This window comes from Bos mutus, chromosome 10 (genome assembly GCF_027580195.1).
Source record: "Bos mutus isolate GX-2022 chromosome 10, NWIPB_WYAK_1.1, whole genome shotgun sequence".
NCBI classification, from domain to species: domain Eukaryota; kingdom Metazoa; phylum Chordata; class Mammalia; order Artiodactyla; family Bovidae; genus Bos; species Bos mutus.
Window position 1 is genome coordinate 53,688,071 of NC_091626.1, and position 15,776 is coordinate 53,703,846.

Sequence of the window (15,776 nt, forward strand, 5' to 3'; positions counted from 1 at the left end):
GGATATACTTGAGAATGACTGGATGACTGGAGCGGGGTGGGGGGGTAGGCCGTCAAAAAGGGTAGTTAAGTGGGGTAGTAAACAGGGTCTCTGCTCTTGAACAGTCGAGTTCAGATTACAAAATCTCTCTTATTTAAATTTCCAAGTATTAGAGCAATTCGTTAAAATTAAAAAAAAAAAAAACTTGAAAGACTAGCTCCTGTAGCGAGACACCTGCGAGCCTCTGCTGCCCCCTAGCAGCTTCCGTCTCTCAGTGCCGACGGCTTTCTGTGGGCCGCTTGGACCTGTGGCTGTGAGGCAGAGGTGGGAAGCTTCAGGCCCGCAGGTTCTCACTGCTGCTGCTGCTGCTGCTAAGTCGCTTCAGTCGTGTCCGACTCTGTGCGACCCCATAGACAGCAGCCCACCAGGCTCCGCCGTCCCTGGGATTCTCCAGGCAAGAACACTGGAGTGGGTTGCCATATTCTTCTCCAGTGCATGAAAGTGAAAAGTGAAAGTGAAGTCGCTCAGTAAGTGTCCGACTCTTCGTGACCCTACGGACTGCCCCCTACCAGGCTCCTCCGTCCATGGGATTTTCCAGGCAAGAGTACTGGAGTGGGTTGCTATTGCCTTCTCCAGCAGTTTCTCACTAGAAGCGCCAAATTCCTCCTCCAGCGCCCTCAAGGTCTGAACAGAACTTTTGGGCCTACCCCTGTGAGCTTTCAGGCAAAGCATTTTTTATTTATTATTTTTTTAATTTTTGACCACATCAGGAGGTATCTGGGATCTTAGTTCCTGATCAGAGACCCTGCATTGGAAGAGCAGAGTCTTAACCACTGGACTGCCAGGGAAGTCCTTAGGCAAAGCACCTCTCAACCAAATAAGTCTACTTCTCAGCAAAGCAAAATGTTTGGAAGTCCTAGTCCACTGGCTCCTCCTATCTGTTCTATCTCACAAATTCTTCTTGGATCACAAATTCCAGCTGTCTCAAGGCCACCTGCCCAATTTCATTATCCTTTCAGACTACTCAGTTTGCATTACAGCACAATGAGCTTCTCAGATTACTTTAAAAAATCACATATAGGATGAATCATATGAAGTTGCTAAATATTGAATACATATTCATTTTAATAGTTCCAAGCAAATATAATGCAGTAATCGCAGAGTTAGGGATAACAGATTCACTATAGGGTGATGGTTTCAAGGGATATTCCCTAGAGAAAAGCCATCATGTCAGTGGAGGTTAAAACAGGGAAAGTAGTTCCATGTTCATGTGTAGAGGAAGTCTTGGGAGTCACTGATCAGCTAAGATCTGTTGAGGGTGGGGGTAAGGGTGCCAACAATGCAGCAACTGCTAATGGTTCACATGATTCAAGGAGCGCTCAGCCCTCCCCACTCCTACAGCCAGGCAGGGCTGTCACCAGGACTTCACCAGGCAGGAGATCAGAAAACAGCGATGCTGTGGCTCATACATCACCCATTCTGTCCTTTCATCCAGCAAGTCAAACACTGTGTTAGGTCCTAGAAATGCAATAGTGAACAAGGCAAACTGGTCCTTGCCCTCAGTGATCCTGTCCTCAAAGAGATCAACTTCTGTGCAGTGAGATAAGATCCTTGATAAGGGAAGTTGTTGATAAGGGAAGACTTAAGTGGCTAAGTCTGACTAATTGGAACACAAGTTAATTGATACCAAATCAGTACTTCCCAGAGACAAGTGATGTATAGATTCAGTTCAGTTCAGTTCAGTCACTCAGTTGTGTCCAGCTCTTTGCGACCCCATGAATTGCAGCACGCCAGGCCTCCCTGTCCATTACCAACTCCTGGAGTTTACTCAGACTCACGTCCATCGAGTCCGTGATGCCATCCAGCCATCTCATCCTCTGTTGTCCCCTTCTCCTCCTGCCCCCAATCCCTCCCAGCATCAGAGTCTTTTCCAATGAGTCAACTCTTCACATGAGGTGGCCAAAGTACTGGAGTTTCAGCTTTAGCATCATTCCTTCCAAAGAACATCCAGGACTGATCTCCTTTAGAATGGACTGGTTGGATCTCCTTGCAGTCCATGGGACTCTCAAGAGTCTTCTCCAACACCGCAGTTCCAAAGCATCAATTCTTCAGCGCTCAGCCTTCTTCACAGTCCAACTCTCACATCCATACATGACTACTGGAAAAACCATAACCTTGACTAGACAGACCTTTGTTGGCAAAGTAATGTCTCTGCTTTTGAATATGCCATCTAGGTTGGTCATAACTTTCCTTTCAAGGAGTTAAGTGTCTTTTAATTTCATGGCTGCAATCACCATCTGCTGTGATTTTGGAGCCCAAAGGAATAAATTCTGACACTGTTTCCACTGTTTCCCCATCTATTTCCCATGAAGCGATGGGACCAGATGCCATGATCTTCGTTTTCTGAATGTTGAGCTTTAAGCCAACTTTTCACTCTCCTCTTTCACTTTCATCAAGAGGCTTTTTAGTTCCTCTTCACTTTCTGCCATAAGGGTGGTATCATCTGCATATCTGAGGTTATTGATATTTCTCCTGACAATCTTGATTCCAGCTTGTGCTTCTTCCAGCCCAGCATTTCTCATGATGTACTCTGCATAGAAGTTAAATAAGCAGGGTGACAGTATACAGCCTTGACGTACTCCTTTTCCTATTTGGAACCAGTCTGTTGTTCCACGTCCAGTTCTAACTGTTGCTTCCTGACCTGCATATAGGTTTCTCAAGAGGCAGATCAGGTGGTCTGGTATTCCCATCTCTTTCAGAATTTTCCACAGTTTATTGTGATCCACACAGTCAAAGGTTTTGGCATAGTCAATAAAGCAGAAATAGATGTTTTTCTGGAACTCTCTTGCTTTTTCCATGATCCAGCGGATGTTGGCAATTTGATCTCTGGTACCTCTGCCTTTTCTAAAACCAGCTTGAACATCTGGAAGTTCATGGTTCATGTATTGCTTAAGCCTGGCTTGGAGAATTTTAAGCATGACTTTACTAGCATGTGAGATGAGTGCAATTGTGCAGTAGTTTGAGCATTTTTTGGCATTGCCTTTCTTTGGGATTGGAATGAAAACTGACCTTTTCCAGTCCTGTGGCCACTGCTGAGTTTTCCAAATTTGCTGGCATATTGAGTGCAGCACTTTCACAGCATCATTTTTCAGGATTTGAACCAGCTCGACTGGAATTCCATCACCTCCCCTAGCTTTGTTCGTAGTGATGCTTTCTAAGGCCCATTTGAAGGATGAATAAGTGGGGAAGGTGGGGTGGTTTAGTTGCTAAGTCGTTTCCCACACTTTCAACGCCATGGGGTTTAGCCCGACGGGCTCCTCTGTCCATGGGATTCTCCAGGCAAGAATACTGGAGTGGGTTCCCATTTCCTTCTCTAGGGGATGTTCCTGACCCAGGAATCGAACCAGGGTCTCCTGCATTGCAGGCAGATTCTTCACCAGCTGAGCTAAAAGGGAAGCCCTGGGGAAGGTGAGAAGAGAATTCTATGAAAAAGATCAGAAGAATGGCCTGGAGGCAAAAAAGAGAGAATGAGAAACTGGAGCAACTGAAAGCTCAGAAAAGCTGAAAAGAGTGGAAGGAGCAATCAAAGAAACTGGAGAAATAAGCAGAGGTTGGGTAATGAAGGACCCTGGAATGCTTATAATAAAGGCTAACATTTATTGACCATTTACTCTGAATCAGCCAATATGCTAAGAACTTTACATATACCACCTCATTTACTTCTCACAATTGCCCTATGAAATAAGCACTATTCTTGTCTCCACATTACAGATGAGGAAAAGGCGCATTAAAGAGATTAAGCAACCTCACCAGTTTTACATAGCTAATAAGTGGCAAAGCCAGGACCAGAATTCACAATCCATTTTCTTAATGGCTGTGAGGCTAAGAATTGGCTGGGAAGGCCAATTAGCATGCTGAAATCCAAGTGAGGGATAACAGTGATCTGGTTGAAGGGGATGGCCATGAGGATGAGGATGAGGATGAATAGACAGAGTTGAGATACTCAGGAGAGTGAATCAAGAAGACTTGGTTGTAGATGGGGAGGGAGAAGGAGGAATTCATGGAAATGCTCAGGTTTCTGGTTTGGGCAACTAGGAACCCATAAGCAAAAGAAAGCAACAGGTAGGGAGAGTGAAACAGACCATAATCAACAGGTTCAGGGCATTTCAACTCTGACATGCCGGCACCAGCAGAACATCCAGGTGAAACTCTTTAGTATGCAGTTGAAAGTGCTGGTCTGAAGCACAGAAGACAAGAACTGGAGCTATCACCACGCAGATGTGAGGGGCAAGGAGTTAGTCTAGAAAATGTGCTGAAAGGGTGAAAAGGGGACTTGGTGCAGAATCCAGAGGATTGCCCAGTTATTTAAGGCATGGGCAGAGGAAATTCAAAAAGGAATTTGAGAAAAGTGTACCCAGAGGAAAACAAAAGAAAGTTATTACAGAAACTGAGTATATTAAACCTCAGTTAAGAGCTTGCTTGTTTTAACTGGGACTGTCAAAAATATTTTTGTTTATAAACTACATTAACAAAACTTACCTGTCAAATACGTCCATTGCAAATGTCAAAGTATATTCTTAAGTATTTTGTATCTAGTTGTAAATGTGTTAAACAATAAATTTTTCAGAAAATGCTCAAAAATAACACTTCATATTGGAAATAAACACTAAAAAAAACCCCAAAACAAACAAAAAACAAAACAAAACAAAAAAACAGGGCCAGCTTGAAAGGACTCCAACTGACCAAATCTGGAACAATTTGAACATAAAAATAGTGATCATCAGGTTGGCTTCGTGGTCATGCAACCAAACACCACACAGGGCCCAGCACACAGAAATTATATTGCTCTGCAGTCACCGTCTTAAAGTTTTCAATAATTTTATCTTTGAATGTGTGTCTTACAAGTGAAATCTGATGGCACAATGGAGCATGATGGAGGCTTGAAGCCTCTGTATGTACATGGCTCTGACTCCTGCCACTGCCCACGCCTTTCTTCCTGGTCCAGAGAGTCAATTCCTAGGTAGTGTCAACTACAAATTGGCACTTACCAAGAGCATCTGCCATCTGCCATGGGGAGACTGAACCCCATGCTGAGACAGCTGTTGACCTTCAACAACCCCTGGGAGAGTTCAGGGTGGAGTGAGGCACTCCGTGCTCCAGGGAATCTGGTGGGACAGGTCTTTAAATAGTTGGATGTTTTTAGTGTCATGCGAGTGTATGTTCCTCGGCTCTTTGTCTTGTCACAACAAAGATTTGGAGTAACGGACATTAAAGCCCCCTCGGCATGTCACAGCTCTCAGGTCTTCGATAGACGGTGTTATAGCTCTCAGGTCTTGAATGGACCGTGTTATAGCTCTTAGACAAATCAGTGTTACAGCTCAGTGTTACAGCTCTATTTTATTTAGAAGATAACAGGAAAATCCATCTTTGAGGCGTGAGGGCACGTCGATCCAAAGACACGAGGAGAAGAGTGCCCCAGCGCGCGGGGGAAGGAGAGAGAGAGAGAGAACTAGCTTTGGCTCCTCTATTTATATGTTTATCTCTCCCTGGGCCTGTCCTTTGTAAATTGGGCCAGCCAGGAGTGTTGTTTGTTTTACCTGAGGTCCTCACTCTGGTCCTTGGACCTCCTTTTGTTCTATTTTCGCAGGCTTTTCCCTTCCTTGTCTTTTGGCCACCGCCATTTTGGACTCCTTTTCCCTATTCTACCTACCTAACATTAGGAACAGATTTTATGATCTCAATTCTTGCATCTCCTCATATCTAGAGAAGCACTAAATCCCTTCATGGTGACATCAGATCCTCATGATGAACAACCAAAACCTTATATATTGACTTTCCCCCACTGCTGCTTTGGAGCAGTCTCTCAGAGCTATCTGAGATGCTGCCTCCTGGCTGCAGTCCTCATTTTTGCCCCAAATAAAACTTAACTCACAACTCTCAAGTTGCACCTTTTTTTTTAGTCGACAGTAGGTTGATAAGAAGTCCAGGGTCCTTGAGGAGGAGATAGGGGCCTGGGGCTCTCAAGGAGGTGATAGGGGTCTGGAGTTCTCAAGGAGGAAAAAAGGATAAACTTTTTTTCTACATTGCTTTGTCTTCATCAATATAACAATGTATCTTGCTTGAGGACATGTTTCTCCTTCTTGAGATCCTTCTGACTAATCCTGTCATCTTAAAATGTATATTGTGGAAGTGGGTCTGGTAAAACCTTTACAACCTTGAGATATTCTTTTGATTTACTGTAATAACCAACTGAAAAAGTATATAACTCCCTTGCTAAGACTAGCAAGGGAGAACCCTCTGTCCCCCTTCTGAAGTCAGTCAGAAGCTTTCTCTGTCACTTTTTATACTTTAATAAAACTCTGCTACACAAAAGCTCTTGAGTGATCAAGCCTGGTCCCTGGTCCCGATGCTACATCTTCCTGGGAGATCACGAATCCAACATCGTTCACTGTAAGCTATCAGTCCCCTGGGACCTGCACGGCCTTGCATTCGCAACTCCAAAGCAGTGACTTGGTAACCTTCACACCTGGGGAGGCCCAATCCACCACCTTCCACATGGCCAGGAGCCTGGGCGTGAGTACAGAAGAGATCAGGATTGAGCCCATGCCCCATGGCACCATGGGGTGGGCAAGAAGGCAAGTGTCCCTGCCCTAGTCTGACAGCACCATAGTACATTCTATGTGCCATGCAGCAGGGGCCTCCTGCCACCACTAACCAGGAATCAAGAGCACTCCAGCATGGAAGTTTGTAAACTCTGGGGGTTGCACACTCATCATGAGTTGGAGAAGTCGGTCCATGGAAAGAGACTGACTTTCTGATCCCTATCCATAGCCATGTATCTTCATTTTGCACTGAGCCCCACAAATCATGGGGTCAGCCCTGGTGATAATAATAGATTATAATTCACTGAATAAAATAGGAATCTGTGAACCATACCAACACATCACTTCTGCAGTATCCCCACCAAAAAGGTATAACCTGAAGCTATCTAATCCTCAGTTCAGTTCAGTTCAGTCGCTCAGTCGTGTCCAACTCTTTGCGACCCCATGAATCGCAGCACGCCAGGCCTCCCTGTCCATCACCAACTCCCGGAGTTCACTCAGACTCAAGTCCATCGAGTCAGTAATGCCATCTAGCCATCTCATCCTGTCGCCCCCTTCTCCTCCTGCCCCCAATCCCTCCCAGCATCAGAGTCTTTTCCAATGAATCAACTCTTCGCATGAGGTGGCCAAAGTACTGGAGTTTCAGCTTTAGCATCATTCCTTCCAAAGAACATCCAGGACTGATCTCCTTTAGAATGGACTGGTTGGATCTCCTTGCAGTCCATAGGACTCTCAAGAGTCTTCTCCAACACCACAGTTCCAAAGCATCAATTCTTCGGCGCTCAGCTTTCTTCACAGTCCAACTCTCACATCCATACATGACTACTGGAAAAACCATAACCTTGACTAGACAGACCTTTGTTGGCAAAGTAATGTCTCTGCTTTTGAATATGCCATCTAGGTTGGTCATAACTTTCCTTCCAAGGAGTAAGTGTCTTTTAATTTCATGGCTGCAATCACCATCTGCTGTGATTTTGGAGCCCAAAGGAATAAATTCTGACACTGTTTCCACTGTTTCCCCATCTATTTCCCATGAAGCGATGGGACCAGATGCCATGATCTTCGTTTTCTGAATGTTGAGCTTTAAGCCAACTTTTTCACTCTCCTCTTTCACCTTCATCAAGAGGCTTTTTAGTTCCTCTTCACTTTCTGCCATAAGGTTGGTGTCATCTGCATAGCTGAGGTTATTGATATTTCTCCCGGCAATCTTGATTCCAGCTTGTGCTTCTTCCAGCCCAGCGTTTCTCATGATGTACTCTGCATAGAAGTTAAATAAGCAGGGTGACAGTATACAGCCTTGACGTACTCCTTTTCCTATTTGGAACCAGTCTAATCCTACAGAAGCATTAAACAAATTCAAATTAAGGGATATTTTACAAAACAAACCAATATTCTTTGAAAATTTCAAGGTCATAAAAGGCAATGACTAAGGAACAAGAATAAATTAAACCAAAAAACCATGAACTAAATTCAGATGTGACCCTAAATTAGATCCCAGTTCAGAAAAATACTTTCGTCTTGTTCTAAAGGACATTAATAGGACTTAGTAGACTCTGAATGAAATCTGAGATTAGATAATAATATCCTATCAATCTTAACTTCCTGATCTTGATTATTACACTATAATAAATGAGAACATTCCTGTTTTTAGGAATTGCACACTGAAATATTTAGAGGTAAAGGGAATCACATGGGCAACTTAGTCTGTTTCCAAAGGATTTCAGTTCAGTTCAGTTGCTCAGTTGTGTCCAACTCTTTGTGACCCCATGAACCGCAGCACGCCAGGCCTCCCTGTCCATCATCAACTCCCAGACCATGTCACCAACACCAAACCCATGTCCATCGATTCAGTGATGCCATCCAACCATCTCATCCTCTGTCATCCCCTTCTCCTCCTGCCCTCAATCTTTCCTACCATCAGGGTCTTTTCAAATGAGTCAGCTCGTCGCATGAGGTGGCCAAAGCATTGGAGTTTCCGCTTCAGCATCAGTCCTTCCAATGAACACCCAGGACTAATCTCCTTTAGGATGGACTGGTTGGATTTCCTTGCAGTCCAAGGGACTCTCAGGAGTCTTCTCCAACACCACAGTTCAAAAACATCAATTCTTTGGCTCTCAACTTTCGTTATAGTCCAACTCTCACGTCCATACATGACTACTGGAAAAACCATAGCCTTGACTAGATGGACCTTTGTTGGCAAAGCAATGTCTCTGCTTTTTTATATGCTGTCTAGGTTGGTCATATCTTTCCTTCCAAGGAGTAAGCATCTTTTAATTTCATGGCTGCAATCACCATCTGCAACAATTTTGGAGCCCAGAAAAATAGTCAGCCATTGTTTCCACATCTATTTGCCATGAAATGATGGGACCAGATGCCATGATTTCATTTTCTGAATGTTTGAGCTTTAGGCCAACTTTTTCACTCTCCTCTTTCACTTTCATCAAGAGGCTCTTTAGTTCCTCTTCACTTTCTGCCATAAGGGTGGTGTCATCTACATAGCTGAGGTTATTGATATTTCTCCCTGACAATATTGATTCCAGCTTGTGCTTCATCCAGCCCAGCGTTTCTCATGATGTACTCTGCATAGAAGTTAAATAAGCAGGGTGACAATATACAGCCTTGACGTACTCCTTTTTCTATTTGGAACCAGTCCGTTGTTCCATGTCCAGTTCTAACTGTTGCTTTCTGACCTGCATATAGGTTTTTCAAGAGGCAGGTCAGGTGGCCTGGTATTCCCATTTCTTTCAGAATTTTCCACAGTTTATTGTGATCCACTGCTGCTGCTACTGCTGCTAAGTCACTTCAGTCGTGTCCGACTCTGTGCGACCCCATAGACGGCAGCCCACCAGGCTCCACCATCCCTGGGATTCTCCAGGCAAGCACACTGGAGTGGGTTGCCATTTCCTTCTCCAATGCATGAAAGTGAAGTCGCTTAGTTGTTTCTGACTCTTAGCAACCCCATGGACTGCAGCCTACCAGGTTCCTCTGTCCATGGGATTTTCCAGGCAAGAGTACTGGAGTGGGGTGCCATTGCCTTCTCTGATTGTGATCCACGCAGGATCACAATATGATCAAAGGTTTTGGCATAGTCAATAAAGCAGAAACAGATGTTTTTCTGGAACTCTCTTGCTTTTTCCATGATCCAGTTTAGAAAAACAATGCTTGAGTGTGCATAATATCCAAGCACATATATATAGAGAGAGATTAAAGCAAATGTGGATAAATGCTAACATACGTGGAACCTGGATAACAAGTATATAACAGTTTTTTATATTATTTTTGTACTTTTTAAGTCTGAAGTTATTTCAAAATAATAGCTAAAAATTTCTTTAGATTCTCTTCAGAAAATCCCATAGGATCAAGTCAAGTGGCCCCCTTGAAAATCTATCAGTCGTGGCTTTCCCTCTTTAACTTTCTTGCTCTCCCTATCTCACCCTGCTGACTTTGGAGTCAAAATAATGGATTTGTGATGAGACTGCAGAACCACCACCTGCTGTTACCTGAAAGGCCCTGATGAGGCACTGGTTAAGAAGGCCACTGACATGGATGTCCTTTATGAGCTGAGACTGACAGAAGATGCTGCAACAGGACTCCCAAGTTAGAAATAAAAGAATTTCCAAGTGGCAAAGGTCTGATGGCAAGTCATAACTGCTAAAATGGGAAACCAGGCTGGAATGCACCCAGGGTGTCTTGACTTGATAGCATACAGGGATATATACCAATAGCTTAAAAGATCACCATATTCTGAAGGAATAGATGGGTGTTATTGTTTTGGGGAGAGCAAGGGGTGTTTCTTGACTCACATATTTTTAAAAGAAAATTAAGAACAGGGAACAGAAGGCTGTTGGTTTTCACACTGGGAATCAAGATCTTTTACCAGTTTCCTGATTTAAGTCATTGCATAAATTTAGACCTAACGATTAAAAGAAGCTGTGTTTACCTGAGGAAGGACTCAATGCCAGAAGAATCTACCATAAACTTTCCTCTGCTCCTACTGAGAGACCCAAGGCCTTTAATCAGGACAAAATTCAGATCTTGTTGACTGCATGATCTGAGGCTGGTACAAGGAAGCTCTAAATGCGACCTTAGTCCCTCAGTTTAGAGTGCAGGGTCATTGGGGGTGGGATAAATGCAGGTTTAGCCCAAATATGTTTTAGAGGAACCCTTTGTCATTCCTCCCCAAATTCAGGTCCATGGATAGGATATATATAAATATATATATATATATATGTATACACACATTCACACACATATATATACACACTCAGTAGCCGGCAGGGACCTCACATTGATCTTACAGGAAGAGCTGTGCCTTAGTCTATTCAGACTGCTATTAATAAATTCCACTAAATAAGTGGTTTAAACAACAGGTATTTTTTTCTCACAGTTTTGAAGGTTGAGGTGTACAAGATCAAGGGGCTGGCAGAGGTAGATTCAGTGTATGATGAAGCCCCTTTTCCTGATTTGCAGACAGTCACCTTCTTGCTATATCCTTACATGGGTGAGAGAGAGCGCATGTCTCTGATATCTTTTCTTTAAGGGCACTAATCCTATTGATGCTTTTAAACATAGGTGGCTCTGATGGTAAAGAATTTGCCTGTAGTGCATAAGACCCGGGTTGGGAAGATGCCCTGAAGAAGCAAAGGGCCAACCATTCCAGTACTTCTGCCTGAAGAATTCTGTGGACAGAGGAGCCTGATGGCTATAGTCCATGGGGTCACAAAGAGTTGGACAGGACTGAGCAACTAACACTACTATTAATCCCACTGATAAGGGCTCCACTCTCAGGACCTAATTACCTCCCAAACGCCCCACCTCCAAATACCCTCACAAGGGGATCAGGGCTTCCCCTCCTATGAATGGGGGGATGCATTCAGTCCATACTACATCATTATTGTATAAAGAACCAACTGAAAGCCTCTCAATCTGCTTTCCCTAACTATGACAGCAAATTGGAGGCAATTCGTGCGAACAATTGCAGACATTAATGCCACCTTCAAATATATGAAGGATATAGGGGTGGGGCATCTCCACATTGCCATTCAAGTCACTTCTTTGGGCCTTGCAAAGACTAAACAAACGTTTTAGAGATGGATGGTGATGCTGGTCACACAACAATGTGAATATACTTAATGCCACTGAAATGTGCTTTAAAATCATAAAAATAATAAATTTTATGTTATATATATTCTATACCACACACATATACTAGATAGATTATGGAAGAAAACAATGGACTACCCCAACTGCAGCTGCTACTCTGGAAGCAATGGGGTTTTTTTCCTCCTCTCTGACAGTGTTTTTTTTTTTTTTAATTTTATGTGGCTACATGAGTATTCACTGCTAGGCACAGGTTTACTCTAGCTGCAATAAGCAGGGTCTTCTCATTGCAGTGGCCTCTCATTGCAGAGCACAGCCTCCAGTAGTTGCAGCATGTGGGCTCAGTAGTTGTGGCACGTAGGCTTTAGTTGTCCCATAGCACGTGTAATCTTTCCAGACCAGGGATCAAACCCATCTCCCCTGCATCAGCAGGTGGATTCTTAACCACTGGATCACCAGGGAAGTCCTCTGACAGTTTTATTGAGATATAATCTCACATAATAAAGTTGTAAAGTGTGCAATTCAGTGGTTTTTAATACATTCACAAACCTGTCACTGAACACCACTATCTAGTTCCAAAACATTTTCATTATACTAAAAAGTAACGCTATATCCATTAGCAGTCACTCCCTGTACCTTCTTCCCCTTAATCACTGGGAAATATTTAATACTAATTCACTTTGTCTCTATGCATTTACCTATCCTGGACATGTCATATAAATAGAATCATACAATATGTGGCCTTTTGTGCTCCTCAACAAAGTAATATTCCATTGCGTGGATATACCATAATATATTTATGCGTTCACTGGCTGAGACATTTGGATTATTTCCACTTTGGGGCTATTATAATAATGATGCTTCGAGTATTCATTTACAGATGTTTATGCAGACATGTTTTCACTACTCTGGGATGTACGTCTAAAAGCAGAATTGCTGGGTCATATGGTAACACTGTATGTTCTTCTTTTTGAGGAACTTCCAAACTTTCACAACTGCCAAACTTGTTTTATATCCTCACCAGCAATATTCGAAGGTTTCAACTTCTTCACATTCCCATCAACACTTACTACTTCCTCCCTCTTTGACTGCAGTCATCCTAGTGTATGTGAAGTGGCATCTTCCTATAGCTTTGATTTGAATGGCTACTTAGCAGCAGCAGCAGTACCTTTACTGGAAAAAAAAAAAAAAAAATCGACTCATTCTCTGACAGTTGGTATGTGACTACCAAACAGACAGGTGCATCCTTCTCAAAATGACCAAAAATGGTTCAACTTCACGTAATGTTAAATAGGATTATCATTCCTTGGGCAACAAGATGATATATTAGTGCCCATGGTTATGTGACATGCTCTAAATCAGCAGAATATAAAGAGACATCTGTGGCAACTGAGCAGAAGCTTACAATTTCATGCTTCCTCCTGGCCTCTCTCTCTCTTAATCCTATTACTTACACTGATCTCAACATAGATAGCTTATATTAAGTTATAATGAATTTATTTAAAGAAAAAAAATGAGTTGATTTACAGTATTTTGTACAATGTGATTACATTTAAGCTCTCACTGAAAATATAAAATTAAATCAGTTCTTAGCAATTTCCAAAAAACCCCTTAACTATATGAATAGCTTCATAAGAAATTAACTCTTCCATGATCGCGATTATTAATGTCAATTTGCCTAGTGAGTTAAGTAAACAGACTGTGTCATGTTTGCCACCCTATGTGACACCATCTACCTTCTCAAAAACCTCTATTTAATTTGAGCCATCCTGATTCTCAATTTACACCTCCATTCTGCCTGGGATGAGAAAGCCAGGAATTGAAAGAATGCTGAAGTATATTAAAGTAGGCTAATTGTAGGCTAATTGAGGTGCATTCTGCATGAGGTAGTTGACTTGGTTAACTTCATTTACAAACATAACTGTAAACACAATTCCAGCCAGTTTATATACTCTAGACTGCCAATGTATAGGCCGCATTCCCAGAAAAATAAGCCTCAACTAGGAAATAATATATTCCTTAATACATTCATTTTTGCTTAAAAGGAAACATACTCATAGATCCTGGTGAAAAGACATAGAATGGCAAAAAGTAAAAGTAAACATTAAAATTGACAGTGCTACTTTTAAAGCTAATTTAAAATCACTATCAATAATGTATTTACATTTAAAGTATAATTGATAACTTTTTACTATTTATAGGGAATAACTTTTTACTAATTATTAATACTCAATGCATAATTTCAATGGAATTTTAAGCAATTACAGTTCAACTCCATGTAGTATCAACTATTCTTCTCTTCTGAGTCTTGTACCAATTTCATCTTTTCTTTTAACTCCTTCTGATCTCTGTAATACTGTTCAAATACTGGTTGATAAATATATATTCCTCCAGCAATTCCAAGGAGGCTAGCAAAAAGCAGTTGTGGAAAAGTCAATCTTCCAAACATTTTTTCATCAAACACTTCACAGCGCAAGGATGGTTCTAAAAAAACAAACTCCACATCCAGGAACTCTCTTCAGGTCTGTATACAAAGAAAATGGGAAGCAAAGCAGAAACTCAGTACTATATCCTTTATAAAGCCTTCATGCCACAACTTTGCTCCTGCATAAACAGTATTTTTCTCATAATATGTAAATATGCTTTTTGATGTAACTAAAATAGGAATATAGACACAAAGGGAATATGAGAAATGAGGGTTAGAGGATGGTGTAAGATAAAGCTAAATGCTATTATAGAATGTTTTCAGAGGTTTTAAACTGATACTTTATTAAATGGCAGAAGTGTTAAAAAATAGAGGAACATACTTTTTATGCCTTTAAAGGTATACAAAAAAAAGGTATACTATTAAAAGAAACAGCCGTCCACGAAAGTTAAATGTGATTGCCAATCTCATCTAAAGGGGAGAGATTTGTTACTTTTCATTAGCTCTTTACTATTTCATGACAATGTGTGTGATTAAAACAATTTTTACAAACTAAAAGATTTTCTAGTTTCCTCTGATGCTATAGTAGATACAAACTGGCATCACCTCTAAGTCATCTACTATCCATTTTTTACAAAAAATAAAATAGGGATTTCACTGGTTTTACTTTTAACAATTGAAGAGTTAAGATTCTAGAACTTCTCAGAAAGTTATATTCCTTGCAGTAGTCTATAGTCTGATAAGTTCTATGGTTCGGAGATACTAAGTACATATTTATAAACAGGTAAAACAGAGCGAATCATTTTTATGTTTTATTACAGCAATATTTCACAGCATCCTAAGCCAGTCTCCGGGGTCACAAAACTCAACAGTGGCGGAGTAAATAGTAGCTGCTTCTTGAAGGTGAAAGTGAAGTAACTCAGTCGTGACCGACTCTTTGAGACCCCCGTGGACTGTAGCCTACCAGGCTCCTCCGTCCATGGAATTTTCCAGTCAAGAGTACTGGAGTGGGTTGCCATTTCTAAAATCGTAATTTACTATTTTTCTGGGGGAAAAAGTCTTTTTTCCTCCTGGACTCTACACTTAACTAGATAAATGAGAACTTCACCAAGCAGGTTTTGGTTCGATGACTAAGTGTAAGAAAAGGAGACATTTGCAAGTCACCTCCTTGTAAAACAGACAATTAAACCGCAAGTAAATTCGGGAAGGTTCCCCTTCCGCAACTAGTTCGCTAAATGACCCTGACCAAGTCCTTTAACCTTTGTGGGGCTTCATTTTCCACATCTGTACATGAGGCTAAATTACCCTTATCCCGCCTACGTCGCTCAACAAATAGTCACTGTAAGATCACCCAAGGCATGCAACGTTACACCAACACTTCCGTTTGTAATTATCAGTACTATTATTACCAGTCACACACCGTTCTGCTTCAGCTCCCCGCCGCCTCCTGCCTGCACCCGCAGAGGTGAGATCCAGTTCCTTTCAGCAGTTTCCGGACCCCAGCAGCAGAGACCACGAAACCAAAGGAACGGAACAATCCCTCGAGAAAGCAATGTAGTAGGGAAAGCGTGGACCAGTCCGCGGCGAAGACGTAGACGCGCTGCCGAACCAGCAATAGTGGGCCGCGGGGACCACCGTTGGAAGTGGGCGGGACGAAGATGCCTTTTTCC

At 42.1% G+C, this 15,776-nt stretch overlaps 1 protein-coding gene across 3 annotated transcripts; it reads right to left on the bottom strand.

The window, feature by feature from the left end:
• Positions 1-1,107: 1,107 nt before the first annotated feature.
• PIGBOS1 (PIGB opposite strand 1) lies at positions 1,108-15,754 on the bottom strand. 3 transcript variants are annotated; one of them, XM_070377939.1, is made up of 3 exons: positions 15,527-15,753; positions 13,947-14,205; positions 1,108-12,854 (listed from the first exon to the last, which is right to left on the bottom strand). In XM_070377939.1, exon 2 carries the CDS (start codon positions 14,128-14,130, stop codon positions 13,966-13,968), a length of 165 nt encoding a protein of 54 aa, XP_070234040.1. In that variant the 5' UTR covers positions 14,131-14,205; positions 15,527-15,753; the 3' UTR covers positions 1,108-12,854; positions 13,947-13,965. The 3 variants fall into 3 exon arrangements, with proteins under 3 accessions (XP_070234040.1, XP_070234041.1, XP_014336886.1); XM_070377940.1 differs by lacking the exon at positions 1,108-12,854 and having other exon boundaries at positions 12,861-14,205; positions 15,516-15,754; XM_014481400.2 differs by lacking the exon at positions 1,108-12,854 and having other exon boundaries at positions 12,861-14,205; positions 15,527-15,748.
• Positions 15,755-15,776: the final 22 nt, after the last annotated feature.

Coding starts and splice junctions, on each gene's coding strand:
- PIGBOS1 (XM_070377939.1), bottom strand. CDS start 14,130: ATGTTTGGAAGATTGACTTTTCCACAACTGCTTTTTGCTAGCCTCCTT.